The sequence below is a fragment of the Capra hircus genome, chromosome 5, assembly GCF_001704415.2.
Source record: "Capra hircus breed San Clemente chromosome 5, ASM170441v1, whole genome shotgun sequence".
NCBI lineage: Eukaryota > Metazoa > Chordata > Mammalia > Artiodactyla > Bovidae > Capra > Capra hircus.
The window spans coordinates 9575896-9590146 of NC_030812.1; the positions used below are offsets into that span (position 1 = coordinate 9575896).

Genomic DNA, 14251 nt, shown 5'->3' on the forward strand with positions numbered 1-14251 from the left:
TTCAGAAGTGCTTGATTTGTATGATAAATTTTACGATCACACTCAGTGTCATTCAAGGGTATTTACTGAACTTGATATGAAATTGCTATGCAATTGTTATTATTTGACCTTGTTCATGTACAAAGATGACAATCTCATATGCTTCAACCTAATAAGCAAGTGAGTTTTAATGAGGAGACTGACAGTTCTTTTTTTCTTAGTAGACTACTATAACAACACTATGGACGTGGATTTGAGAAATGTTAGAAAGGAGACATGGAGAACAGTTAGGACGTTATTAGAGTAGAGCAGATAAGGATTTGAGAAGAAACTGATGCAAGGCAGTGACAGTAGAGAGGGAAAGAAGAAAACAGATTGAGCTTTTAGTTAGGAAAGAAAAAGAGCATTATCTACTTGGCGATGGAAGGGCAATAAGAAAAATGATGTGTTCAAGAATAATTCTCGGATTTCTGGGTTTGATGACAGACTGATGCAATCGTGATAGGGACTGCAGGAAGAACTTTTATGGTGGCAAAAGTCAAGTTCGATCTTTTTTTTTAAAAACTGCTCATTGGAAGGTCTGATGTTGAAGCTGAAACTCCAGTAGTTTGGCCACCTGATGCGAAGAGCTGACTCCTTGGAAAAGACCCTGATGCTGGGAAAGATTGAGGGCAGGAGGAGAAGGGGACGACAAAGAATGAGATGGTTGGATGGCATCACTGACTCGATGGACATGGGTTTGGGTGGACTCTGGGAGTTGGTGATAACAGGGAGGCCTGGCGTGCTGCGGTTCATGGGGTCGCAAAGAGTCGGACACGACTGAGCGACTGAACTGAACTGAACTGAAGATAATTACTCCACAAAATTGTGATGGTTTTTGTCATTCATCAACATGAATCTTGAACACAAGTTTCTCTTCTGTAAAGATACCTCATAAAATGATGCTTCTGTAGTGCTGTGCTCTCTTTTTCACTGAATGTCTTGAGGGAATAGGGAATTTTTGAAAAAGTGCCACTTCCTTATTTACTCATGACCAATTTGGGGGACATAACACACACACACACACACACACACACACACACACACGAAGTAAAGGAATATAGATCCAATTTTAAATGTCTGACTATTGAGTTGTGGTACATGTACACAATGGAATATGACTCAGCCATTAAAAAGAATACATTTGAATTGGTTCTAATGAGGTGGATGAAACTGGAGCCTATTATACAGAGTGAAGTAAGTCAGAAAGAAAAACACCAATACAGTATATTAACGCATATATATGGAATTTAGAAAGATGGTAACAATGACCCTATATGCGAGACAGCAAAAGAGACACAGATGTAAAGAACAGACTGTTGGACTCTGTGGGAGAGGGCGAGGGTGGGATGATTTGAGAGAATAGCATTGAAACACGTATATTATCATATGTGAAACAGATCGCCAGTCCAGGTTTGATGTCTGAGACAGGGTGCTCAGGGCTGGTGCCCTGGGATGACCCTGAGGGATGGGATGGGGAGGGAGGTGGGTGGGGGGTTCAGGATGGGGGACACATGTACACCCGTGGCTGATTCATGTCAATGTATGGCAAAAACCACTATAATATGGTAAAGTAATTAGCCTCCAATTAACATACATAAATTTAAAAAAGTCTGACTATCTACCCTCACCTCATATGAAATGCTTGCCAACTGAAATTACATGGAAACCTGACATTCTGTTAAAAATATCTGCTCCTCCAGAAAGAAGGACAGAAGGGAAATGGAAGAAAAGAAAGCAAGCACAGGGTGGCAAAAATTGGCCCTGGGGGGCAGAGAGCTGGGAAGAAGTCTTTTGGAAGCAGATCCCTGATGTTGCACATTAGCATTTCAGAGCATTGCCTGTGAATCTCAGAGCTGATTTATGTATGTTCTTTTCCTGCAGGAATTGTTGAAATTCAGACTCTGTCATCCTTATTTATTCTTCTAAAAACCACATTTGGTTTAAAGATTCTGTTCGCTGTAGATGGGGAAAGAATTTATATTCAGCTAACTAGTACGTGGAAAAGAAGAACATTAGGTCTGTGTGGCACATTTAACGGGAACATAAGGGATGATTTTCTGTAAGTATGATCTCTGAACATGATGTGATGACTAGTAACTTAGAGGATATAAATTCTTACATTAAAAATGTTTACTTAACTAATAACAGCTTAGTCATCGCTGTTCCAAGAGCTTGACATGGATTATCATATTTAAATATTGTAGGAATCCCCTGATTAGTAACTCTGGTTTATAGATAAAGAAGCTAACTGAAACACCAAAGTGACAAATAAATAGCTCAAAATCACTTACCTCAAATACAGTGGAGCTGACTCTGAATTTAGTTAGCAAGACTCAGAGCCTGAGGGCTACCCATGGAATAACTTCCCACTATTCTCTCTCTGTCACCTGTCAAGCTTAACAGTATTTTGTTTTTCAAAAACTGCTGCCTTAAAAAAAACCTTAATATCATTTGATATGAATGACAGTAAATTATACTTTTAATAATATTGATATCACTTGGTAGGAGTGATATCTCTAAAGCAACATTGTGGCATCTAAGTTAATTGGATTTTGTCATAGTTGGTGTTTTATTAGGGAAAAAAAGCAATAAAACACATTTATATCCCTTGTATTGACAAAGCACTTTCATCTACGTATAGAAAAGCCCAGAGTATAGCTTAAGTATTGTGCTAAGCACTGTGGGAAAGTTAAGGTACGAACGTGTGGTCCCCATTCTCAAGGAGCTGATGCTGCAGGCTGGAGGGGACAGCTATCTTTAAGAAGTAATTTATTCAGAACTTCCCTGGTGGTCCAGTGGTTAAGGCTTCGCCTTCCAGTGCAGGGGGTGTGGGTTTGATCCTAAAAGTGGGAGCTAATATGCCACATCCTCATGGCCGAAAAAACCAAAACAAACCAGAAGCAATATCATAACAAATTCAACAAAGACTTTAAAAAGGTCCAGGTAAAAAAAAATCTTTAAAAAAGAAACAATTTGTTCTAGGCAAGGTATTAATCATGCATGTACTCACGCACACACATACAAACACATAAATCCTGAGGTAATTTCAAAAAGTTGTGTTGACCTGTGTGGTCGTGGCTAGTAGCACAGCAGAATTTTAAGTAGGCGAGTGTGGATTGGGTAGGCAGGGAGCATTTCCTGAAGGAGCCATTTTCCAAATGCCATTTTTTTAAAAAGCACTTCAGCATATTCTTCCTGCTTTGGGTACTTTTCCCTTCCTAATCTTCCTCCTTAACTCCTATTTATTTTTCAAACCAACACAGTCATTATTTGCTTCAAAAAGGGAGTTTATATCCCACCAAAGTTCATTTTGGCTCTGTTATCTATGAACATCTGTCATTGATTTGTCTGATTTCCACTTAAAACTGCAAGAGCTTTGAGAATAAAGACCACATCCTTCGGTTCTTCTTAACTAGCATAGAACCTTACATGCCCTAGACAGTTGAGCTGAATAGAAATAGGACCTTTGATATAGTACCAAGAAGAAAAATTGCATCAGCAAAGAGAAAGGGCTTTAAAATTTGTTAATTTCAAAAGAGAGCTTCTTTTATCTTTTCTCATGTGTAATTTATTTGCTTTTAGGTCATTTAGGTTTTTGTTTCATTTATAGGTAGGTCAGAATATTGATATCTTTATCACATTTGTGAAACAGAAATATATTAAGTGACTTGGTTAAGATGTACAGAAGCGGCATTAAGCTTTCTTTCTCTTCCTGTTTGTCAGAATGGGTTAATAGTCAATGTTTAACAGATGGTGGATATGTCTGCCTCTTTCTAAGGCACCATGTATAAACATTCAGGCCTGATAACAGTGATGGATAATATTTCAGAGATAATTTTCAAACATTGTTTAGCTTTCCAGCATAAGCAGTTAAAATTCCTTGCATCACAAAAGTTAATGTGAATCTGCAAACATAATAGAATGTAAAATATTAATTGCTTGAAAGTTTATTTTGTATGCCTTGTTTTAGCAAGTTAACCACAGTGAACTGAAAGGCTATTTTGTAAAATGAAATGCCATAAATAGATGGGTTTACATTTTAGCTCCTATTTTTTGGTATTTATTATTTTAAGTGAAATAAAAGAGCCAAGCTCTGAGTCAGTTCCTCCTGGGAACCCTGAGTACACCATCACCTTGACCAGTTATTTTATTGTGCTTTGTAGGGTGGAGAGGGATGGAGAGGCAAAGAAGGAGAAGACCTAGTTCAGGTTATGCAATTTCTGTGAGTCTTTGTGTTCTTGTTGGAGCAAAATGAGATTTTGGATTGGGTGTTTGTTATAATTCTATATAGTTTAGAATAGTTTCATTTTGAGGGATAGGAAAAAGAAGGAATGTGAAGTCGCTCAGTCATGTCTGACTCTTTGTGACCCCTTGGACTGTAGCCTATGAGGCTCCTCCATCCATGGATTTTTCCAGGCAAGAGTACTGGAATGGGTTGCTACTTCCTTCTCCAAAGGATCTTCCCCACCCAGGGATCCAACCCCGTCTCCTGCATTGCAAGCAGATGCTTTTACCATCTGAGCCACGAGGCTCAGAAGGAAAGAAGGAAAGAATCGATATAAGGAATGCGGATTGTGGAGTGGCCTGTGTGCCTCCCTCTTCTTCTCCTGCCTCAGTCACTGTGGTGAGAAGCTCCATATAGCTTTGTAATGGTGATTGAAATAAATGGTAAGCAAAGTAGTTATGCTTACTAAGACACTGAAAGGGCCAAGATAAATGCTGGTCTACTGATTGGCCATGCTATAGCAATTAATGCAGTTATGGCTTGCATTAGTAAAGTTTCGCTTGGTCAGATCTTCCTACAGGAAACCTAGTCCAACCTGATTCTCTAAGTGGTTCTGACAATGTTTGACGCAGTTCCAGTAGGGATTGTCTCTCAGTATCTAGCATCTGAAGAGTTAATAAATCTTGAAGACCACTGGAGGGGGTCTTTTAGTGTCAGACTCTAAAACATCGTTGTGGTTTATAAGCCTGAAGGGTAGGTATTTCTATTCCATGTTGGTTTGTTGAGTAAACTTGGATGTAGAGTGACTCTTATACCATTTCTCCTCAATTTTCATTTGGTTTGTTTGCCCAACTTCACAATGGAACCTCAGTATTTCAGGCCTCATAATGAAAACTGAAGTATCCCAGAAGTATAGACTATGTATTGTTTAGGATATTTGTCTTTACCTTGAAAAGAATCATGTGAGCTCCCTACCTCTACCTCCCGAAACACATTGATGTTTTGGTTGTTTGCATTTTCATTAAATTGGTGTGAATTACATTTGAATCTCCACTCTGACACTGAGTGTCACCAGCTGAGTGAACGTTAATATTTCTCTAAGCTTCTGCTTTTCCTTCTCTCTCAAGTGGGGATAAAGGTGTTTTCTTCACAAGGCTTATTGAAGTGATTATTAAATAAAATCATATATGTCCAAGATTTGACATGGTGTAACAGGAAGCTAAAACCATGTATATTTAAAAATGTAATAAAACATTTTAAACTCTAAGATATTCTTGTAGATTAAAAGAGTAGTATTCAATATTTGAAGACTCTGAAGGAAGGAAATAAATGGGAGAGACTAAGAGAAGATTTGCTTTCTAGTTCTCCATCAGGCATGATAGAAGGTACCCCACAACTTCATGCAAATGCATGGAGAGTTTCTTCTACTTGTTTTGCACCTGTTCATGTTCCTATGGTGGACCCCTGCAACATTAATCAACAAAACAGTAAGTCTTTCTGCATTTAAACCTAGGAAAAATTCTCTTTATTACTGTAATTTTATAAAATTAGTGATTTTAAATTCTCATTTTCTTCATTATGATAAATCAATGCCATTCCTTATGTATTTTTGTTTAATACATATGCCTCTTTATGTAATCTAGGTTACTTTAAAAAAGAACTCCAGAAAATGACTATTTCATTTATTATTCTGCATTCATAAATTTCCTTGTTTTAGGTGCTCAGAAATCCCTCAGTTGTCCTAAAATGTGAGCTAGCATTTTGTATATTTCAGATTCTTTAAGTGCTAAAGAAAAATCTCTGGAGTATTATAATGCTCGAATAATCTTGGGATGTTCAGCTTTGGTGCCGCAGCATGACAGTGCATGTGAATTCCTCTCTTTATTACTGTCACATGATGAGTTCCTGCTCACAGAACATATTATTGCTTCATAAGCAGGAAGCCAGTGATCCAGAAAAGCTTTGGGCCATCAGGTGTGCAATGATTTGAGATGCTCACACTCCAGAGTTTCCGTTTACAGTGATAGTGCAACTCACATGCCAATAATTTGGGGCTGTACTTTTTTTTTTTTACTAAGGTCACAGCAGACGATGGAAAGGCTACTTTACTATTCAATAAAATAAGGCACTTTTTTTGTTTTGGTAAAATCACTTTGTGAAAAAAGTTGATGTGCATGCTTAAATAGACATTTTTATAATTTAATGTTGTTCCTTTAATTATTTTGGCTAGCTTACTGTTATTTTGTGGTGGTTGTTCGGAGGGATTCTGTTTATTGTTCTGCAGTCCTTACTATTAACTTGTGGCTTTAGTGTCCTGGAAAGAACATAAGATAATCTTGATTTTGTGTGTGTGTGGGGGGGGTGGTGCTCAGTCATGTCCAACTCTTGGCGATCCCATGGACTGTAGCCTGCAGAGCTCCTCAGTCCATGGAATTTTTCCAGGCAAGAATACTGGAATGGTTTGCCATTTCCTACTCCAGGAATCTTCTTTTACTACTGGCTTTTTATCTAGCTCAACTTCTAAACTTATTTTTGGTAACATCTTGGGTCATTTTTCCTATCTATAGTAAGAGGAATAGACCAGAGTCTTTTGCTTTCTATGATTTAATGCTTTTAACCTCGTTTCCATTTAACAACACTTTCCTTCCCATTCTCTCCTCAACTTTTTACTAATAGATCTAGTCCTTCTCATTTCATTTTTCTTGCTCAGTTTCTCTCTAAATTTTTCAGTTCCTTACTTGATATTTTGATAAATATATTTTGAGTGTTCTTATTAGTATGTATCTTTTATTTATTTATTTATTAAGCTTATCTTTTATTCCATTACTATGTTGCATTGCATTGATTATTTTCAAATACTAAACTAAACTGTCATTCATAGGATAAACCTTATTTGGTGATGATGGATTAGCATCATCATTAGCATTTTTATATATTACTAGATTGCTGTTATTTTGTTGAAGATATTTTACTTATATTATGAAGGATATTTGTTTATATTTTTCTTTCGGTGTCTGTAAGATTTGTGGTATCAGGGTTACGCTAGTCTAAAATTAAGTGGCCAGCATGTTTGATTGAAATTTTGATTGAATTTACTGATGAAGCTACTTAGACTTTGATTGAATGTTTGATTGAATTTACCAGTGAAGCTATCTAGACTTCATTTTCTTCATTAAATTATTTTTGATCTCTTGAAAAAAAAACCGCATGTAAAAGTTGGAGTAGAGTCCAGTTGATGAATTCAGTTTTTCTCTAGTTGTTTCTTTAATGACTACCTTTATTACCTGTTACTTTGTTACATATATTTATTTATCGCTTTTGTCCCCATATCATATGTCTTCTATGACTTATATGTTTTAGATATTATTTTTCTTCATGTTTGCCTTGAACTGTTTTTTTTTAAATTTCAAATAGGTAAATTCAAAAACATCCCAAGAAAGTAAAGTAAATAGACAAAAGTCAATTCTAATGTGTATTCTGAAGGATATTTTTAAACAAGGATTTTTCTGAGTCACCTTTTCACTTAATGTCAGTAGGAATATTTTTTGACCTACAAATCCTTAGAGCATATGATACAAGTCTTTGCTTGGAGATCCTGGTAATTGGAAGTGTGCATGCCAATAGTACACTGTTACATAGTCTAAATCATTTGTTTTCACATATTATGTGCTTGGGGTGCCATTGCCTTCTCCAATGATGTACTTAACAATACAAAAATATAGTACTCAGGTTACTACTCATAATTAGCATGTGTTTCCAATAATATATTTAAAATACTTCACAAAATAAGTTCAGCATAATTCCTTAATAGTGAAAAAATTCTAAAACTTTAGCAGCTCATCTTGTCTCTCAAAGACAATGACAACTCCAAGACTGATTAATTTTTCTTCCATGAGGAAATCAATGCAATTGAGGTCCATTACACCAAGAAATCACACTAGGCTTTTTTCGGAAAGAGGAAATCTAGATTGTTTTGTCAAACTTGGTTACTCCCACTGAGAATTATATCAGATCAGTCTTTCTCAAGGGAAAAAGTCAACAAACTCAAGATCTGATTACACAGATCCCCTCAAAAGACTTGGTAGTGGTACCTCAGAGCAGTTAGCATATGCTCCATTATCAATTTTTATTAATTATTCATTTATTCACAGATTCATTTATCAAACAGTATTGAGCTCCTAATATTTACCAGACATTGAGCACTGTGCCTGTGTGGATATTGGATTCAATGATTATGTGGCATCCACCTCATTACCATTTACCTCAGAGACTCCATTGGGGTGAGACAATTCCCAGTCCTTCCTGAATAATGTATCCCAGGGAGTTGCTGTAACATCCATAACCTGACACTACTTTTATTGTGTATGGTTGTCTGGAGATAAACCTTCTAATACTCGTCAATTATTTATAGCAAAATTGGGGTGATTTCCCAGGATGATCTGCAGGCAATGGGGTAATTGAGGCCACTTCTATCAGTGAACCCTTCTGATACTCATGTTATTCAGGTATGACACAATGTCTTTTTTTGCTAAAAGAACGTTAAATATGGAGTAAGTGCTGTTACCAATATTACTGAAAATACCGCCCCCCCTCTTCAAAGTATAAGCTGAAGATACTGACTCTTTTTGAATGTGCAGTACAGTGTATTTCTAGGAAAGCAAGATGCCTTGGCTAGTGCTGGAATTTGATACTTAGGGCTATCTGATGCTAGCTAGACTAGTAAGTGAAGCGCTAATGGGGTTCTTTGTCTGTCAGTTGGATATGCAGCACACTGTGATGTTATCCACCAGGAGCTCTTTGCTCCTTGCCACATCTACATTAGCCCTGGGCTCTACTATCAGCTGTGCCGCCACGATGCATGCAAGTGTGGAAGCACCTGCCTGTGCAATGCTCTTGCCCACTATGCCTACCTCTGTGGCCAGCGTGGCATTCCCATCGATTTCAGAGCTCAGATTTCATTCTGTGGTGAGTATGATGGCAGTGGCCCTGATGAAGATGATCAAATAGCTCTTCAGAGATTTTGCATTTGCAGTTACTTCTATTTTTTAATAAAAAGTCAACATTTGCTTAAGTTATTTGAAATACTAATATAATGTGTCAACATGAAAAAAATGGGGGCTTACTTTATTTCTTAAAATTGGCGCTCTGTTACATAAGACAATAGCTTTTGACTATTTTTACCATAAGCAAAATTAGAGTGTAGCTATCCTGGCATCTCCTGTATTATGAGCAGATTTCTTCTCATCTAGAAGTTGGCAAATTAAACCCTTGGGCTTCCTGTATTTTGCAAATAAATTTTACTGCCCATATGTTTGCATATTTAGTTACAAGGGTAGAGCTGGGTAGTTGTAACAGAGACACTATGGCCTGAGAAATTGAAACTATTCACCATTTCAGTTCAGTTCAGCTATTCAGTTATGTCCGACTCTTTGTGACCCCATGGACTGTAGGACGCCAGGCCTCCCTGTCCATCACCAATTCCCAGAGCTTGCTCAAACTCATGTCCATCAAGTTGGTGATGCCATCCAACTATTTCATCCTCTGTCATCCCCTTCTCCTCCCACCTTCAATCTTTCCCAGCATCAGGGTCTTTTCCAACGAGTCAGTTCTTGGCATCAGGTGGCCAAAGTATTGGAGTTTCAGCTTATCCTCACACCTTCCAATGAATATTCAGGACTGATTTCCTTTCAGATTGCCTGATTTGATCTCCTTGCAGTCCAAGGGACTCTCAAGAGTCTTTTCCAGCACCACAGTTCAAAAGCATCAATTCTTCGGTGCTCAGCTTTTTTTTATAGTCCAGCTCTCACATCCATACATGACTACTGGAAAAACCAAGGCTTTGACTAGCTGGACCTTTGTTGTCAAAGTAATGTCTCTGCTTTTTAATATGCTGTCTAGGTTTGTCATAGCTTTTCTTTCAAGGAGCAAGTGTCTTTTAAGTTCATGGCTGCAGTCACCATCTGCAGTGATTTTAGAGCCCAAGAAAATAAAGTCTGTCACTGTTTCCATTGTTTCTTCCATCTATATGCCATGAAGTGATGGGAACTGATGCCATTACCTTCATTTTTTGAATGTTGAGTTTTAAGCCAACTTTTTCATCTCCTCTTTCACCTTCATCAAGAGGCTCTTTTGTTCTTCTTCACTTGCTGCCATACGGTGGTGTAATCTGTTTATCTGAGGTTATTGATATCTCTCCTAGCAATCTTGATTCCAGCTTGTGCTTCATCCAGCCCAGCATTTTGAATGATGCACTCTACATAGAAGTTAAATAAGCAGGGTGACAGTATACAGCCTTTATGTACTCCTTTCCCTATTTAGAACCAGTCTGTTGTTCTATGTCTGGTTCTAACTGTTGCTTCTTGACCTGCATACAGGTTTCTCAAAAGACAGGTAAGGTGGTCTGGTATTCCCTTCTCTTGAAGAATTTTCCATAGTTTGTTTTGATCCACACAGTCAAGGCTTTGGTGTAGTCAATAAAACAGAAGTAGATGTTTTTCTGAAAATCTCTTGCTTTTTCGATGAGCTAGCAGATGTTGGCAATTTGATCTCTGGTTCCTCTGCCTTATCTAAATCCAGCTTGAACATCTGGAAGTTCATGGTTTACATATTGTTGAAGCCCGGCTTGGAGGATTTTGAGCATTACTTTGCTAGCCTGTGAAATGAGTGCAATTGTGTGGTAGTTTGAGCATTCTTTGGTATTGCCTTTCTATGGCATTGGAATGAAAACTGACCTTTTCCAGTCCTGTGGCCACTGCTGAGTTTTCCAGATTTGCTGGCATATTGGATGCAGCACTTTCACAGCATCATCTTTTAGGATTTGAAGTAGCTCAACTTGAATTCCATCACCTCCACTGGCTTTGTTCATCGTGATGCTTCCTAAGGCCCACTTGACTTTGCACTCCAGGATGTCTGGCTCTAGGTGAGTGATCACACCATTATGGTTATCTGGGTCATGAAGATTTTTTTTTGTATAGTTCTTCTGTATGTTCTTGCCACCTCTTCTTAATATCTTCTGCTTCTGTTAGGTCCATACCATTTCTGTCCTTTATTGTGCCCATCTTTGTATGAAATGTTTCCTTGGTATCTTTAATTTTCTTAAAGAGCTCTCTAGTCTTTCCCATTCTATTGTTCCTCTATTTCTTTGCATTGATCACTGAGGAAGGCTTTCTTATCTCTCCTTGCTATTCTCTGGAACCATTTAGCTCATTCCAAAAAATGTTTGCTGACCTCTGCTGTAGTCCATCTTTTCAACTGAGTTAGATGATTTTCTTGGAGGTATCAGTTAAGAGCCTACCAGTTCCTTACCTTGGAAAGGACCAACTTTCATTTTCCATTTCCTTAAGAATTAGACATAAGGTCCAAAATCACTGCGACCCACCCTCACTTTCTCTACTTCAAGTTTTGGATTTTTTTTCTCTCTTTATCGCTGTCATCCAAAGAAGTTACCTTCCACCCTCCCTCTCCCCCGCCCCCCCTTTTTTTTCTCACAAGAGCAGTTGTATAATTAACATTATTTCAGTTGTTTTACCCAGCATTTCTGAGGTGTCTGTGCAAGTGTGTTTTTAGAATATTTTAGTTTGCCTACTTTAATCAATTCAGTTTTTTTCTAAAAAGAAATTGGAAGGATTTAGCAAAAGATGTAGACATGATTTAATAGGCAAAAAAACAGGATCTGTGAGCATAGATCAATGAAATCAAGTTTTGTGTTACTTGTAGATGACAAAGTTTACTTAGGGTTAAATAATGTCATAAAGAAGATGGTGCCAACATAGCAGTAAACAAGTTTAAAATGTGAGGACAGTAGGTTTATTTAGATGGATAAAGTACCTTAAGTATATTAAGAAAATTATAGCCCAGGCTGTTAAAGAATGTTATGAAATGTCACACTTAAATATAGTTCACATAGAAACTGTATTCTTCTTTGGTTAAACTTCTATTGAGGCAAAGAATTGCTTGCTTATTTATTTATGTTATAGCAGGCAGTCATGGTGTGGAAGACCTTCTGTTTTCATGATTGGTGTCTGTCATGGGCTTATCTCCCAGCATACCGTGCTCTGGGCCCTGTGCCATCTCTCTCAGTCGCTGCTTCTCCGTCCTCAGGAGTGGTGTGTCAGAAAGGCATGATGTACCATCACTGCTCCTCCTTCTGCCGCCGCTCCTGCCTCTCCCTCTCCTCCCCAGAGCAGTGCAACGATGACTGTGCAGAAGGCTGCAACTGTCCTGAAGGCAAATACTATGAAGACACACTGAGCTTTTGTGTGCCCATGTACGTCCCAGAAATGGGTTGACAGCATCCAATTTTTAACCTTTTATCTCCCTTGCAGGATAAAGGGGCTGCCACGCCTGTTTCTTTTCTCCCTGTCTTTTTTTTTTTTTTAATCTAATCGACTCAGAACCATAAATTTTTTCCACTATTAAACGTCACTTTTTCCATAAAATAAGTGGACATATATGCAAGGATCTGCTTGTGAGTTGTTTCTTTACTATTTCTTAATATCCTTACTCTTATATATTTATTTGTTAATCCTGTATGTGCTCACAAATCGCTGCAGAAAGAGCTAAGGAATCTGATGAGTAATCCCAAAGTTCATTCCCATGTGCTTTTGCCGTATCAATAATAATAGCAAGGTTTATGTTTCTCTGTCATGTGGCAAATTGTAGTAGCAGGATTGTAATGTCTCTCAGCATTCAGAAATTTCTCGAATCTCACATGACATAAAGACTTTGTCGTCTACATAGGGTTACATGATATACTGGTTGTCTTTCTCTGAAGTGCCTCCAGGGACATTTTTGTGACAGAGACAACATGAGTCTGTACTGTGACGAAAACAATACAGAGTATGAGTTTTGGGAAACAAAATCCAAAGCTGTAGAAGATTTCACATTTGTTTAACAGAATTGCATGGAATTTTGTGCAGTAATGTCATTGCTAGGCTGTGCCTTAAAAGTACCCATGCAGCATGTGGTCTGCTTGAATTTCAGTGTTTTTTTTTCTTAAATATATCCTATTTTGTTAACCTAACCTTTTTTTTCCCCTTACAGATTTCACTGCCGGTGTCATTACAGAGGCAGTATTTACCAACCCGGAGAGCTCATCCCAACACCCTCAGGCTTATGGTAGATTTCAGTAATGGTGATTGTTCTTGATAAATAACATGGAGTGATGTAAATTCTTAACCAAATCCATAAATTGAAATATGACATCCATAATTTGAAAAATACAGATAACCTTAATATATAAACTTTTAAACCATATGTATGACATTTATATATATGTGACCCAAATATATACATATATACATTAAACTACACACACACACACACACACACACACATTTCATTTCAACATGGAATGCCTAAGTCTTGTGCTCATAGCTGCAGAAAAGAGCAGTGAGTTAAAGTGTCAAACAGTGAAATGGAGTGCCTCTGATCAGTTCTCAATAGTTAAGGGTGAGATGGCTCTCACCTTAGTTCTCAAATAATAGTTAGGGGTGAGATAAATGGTCACATGTTGTAAGTTACTGAGGCGTTTTAGTTTTGTGGCTTATCCATTGGCTCAGAAAATGCAATTTCAAATTGGAATTCACCATGTCACCCTCTGGAGTCAGAATACTGCCTCCCAAAGGACAGCCATTCTAGTGAGAAAATGTTTATTCATAAGAAAACACTCCTTCGAGTTGTAACCTGTTAAAAATGCAGACATGTCCATGCAGCAGTCCTCATAGATCTATATCCAACTCCTAACCTCCTTTTAGTTGCACCATAGGTACCCACAGATAAGAACAGACGTAAGAGGATAGTAATAATAACCATTGCAATAATCATATCTGTCCTTTCCTGTGCACTTTCTGTAGTCCTGGTATCATTCTAGGAGTTTTACATCTATTAAAACACCCATCACTCTAACCCTAAGAGGCAGGTACAGTTGCTACAGCCCCTGTGTACAGGTGAGGAAATGAGGCACAGACAGTTAAGTACCTTGATAACAAAGCCAGGATTCATTTC

General features: G+C 37.7%; 1 protein-coding gene across 1 annotated transcript in view; it reads left to right on the top strand.

The window, feature by feature from the left end:
• The window catches only part of OTOGL (otogelin like), a 180171-nt gene that overhangs the window by 45017 nt on the left and 120903 nt on the right, over nucleotides 1-14251 (top strand). Inside the window, exons 17-21 of the mRNA XM_018049083.1 lie at nucleotides 1903-2080; nucleotides 5609-5733; nucleotides 9002-9211; nucleotides 12347-12512; nucleotides 13289-13363. Coding sequence (XP_017904572.1) covers nucleotides 1903-2080; nucleotides 5609-5733; nucleotides 9002-9211; nucleotides 12347-12512; nucleotides 13289-13363 — 754 coding nt within the window. The remainder of the gene's footprint in view (nucleotides 1-1902; nucleotides 2081-5608; nucleotides 5734-9001; nucleotides 9212-12346; nucleotides 12513-13288; nucleotides 13364-14251) is intronic.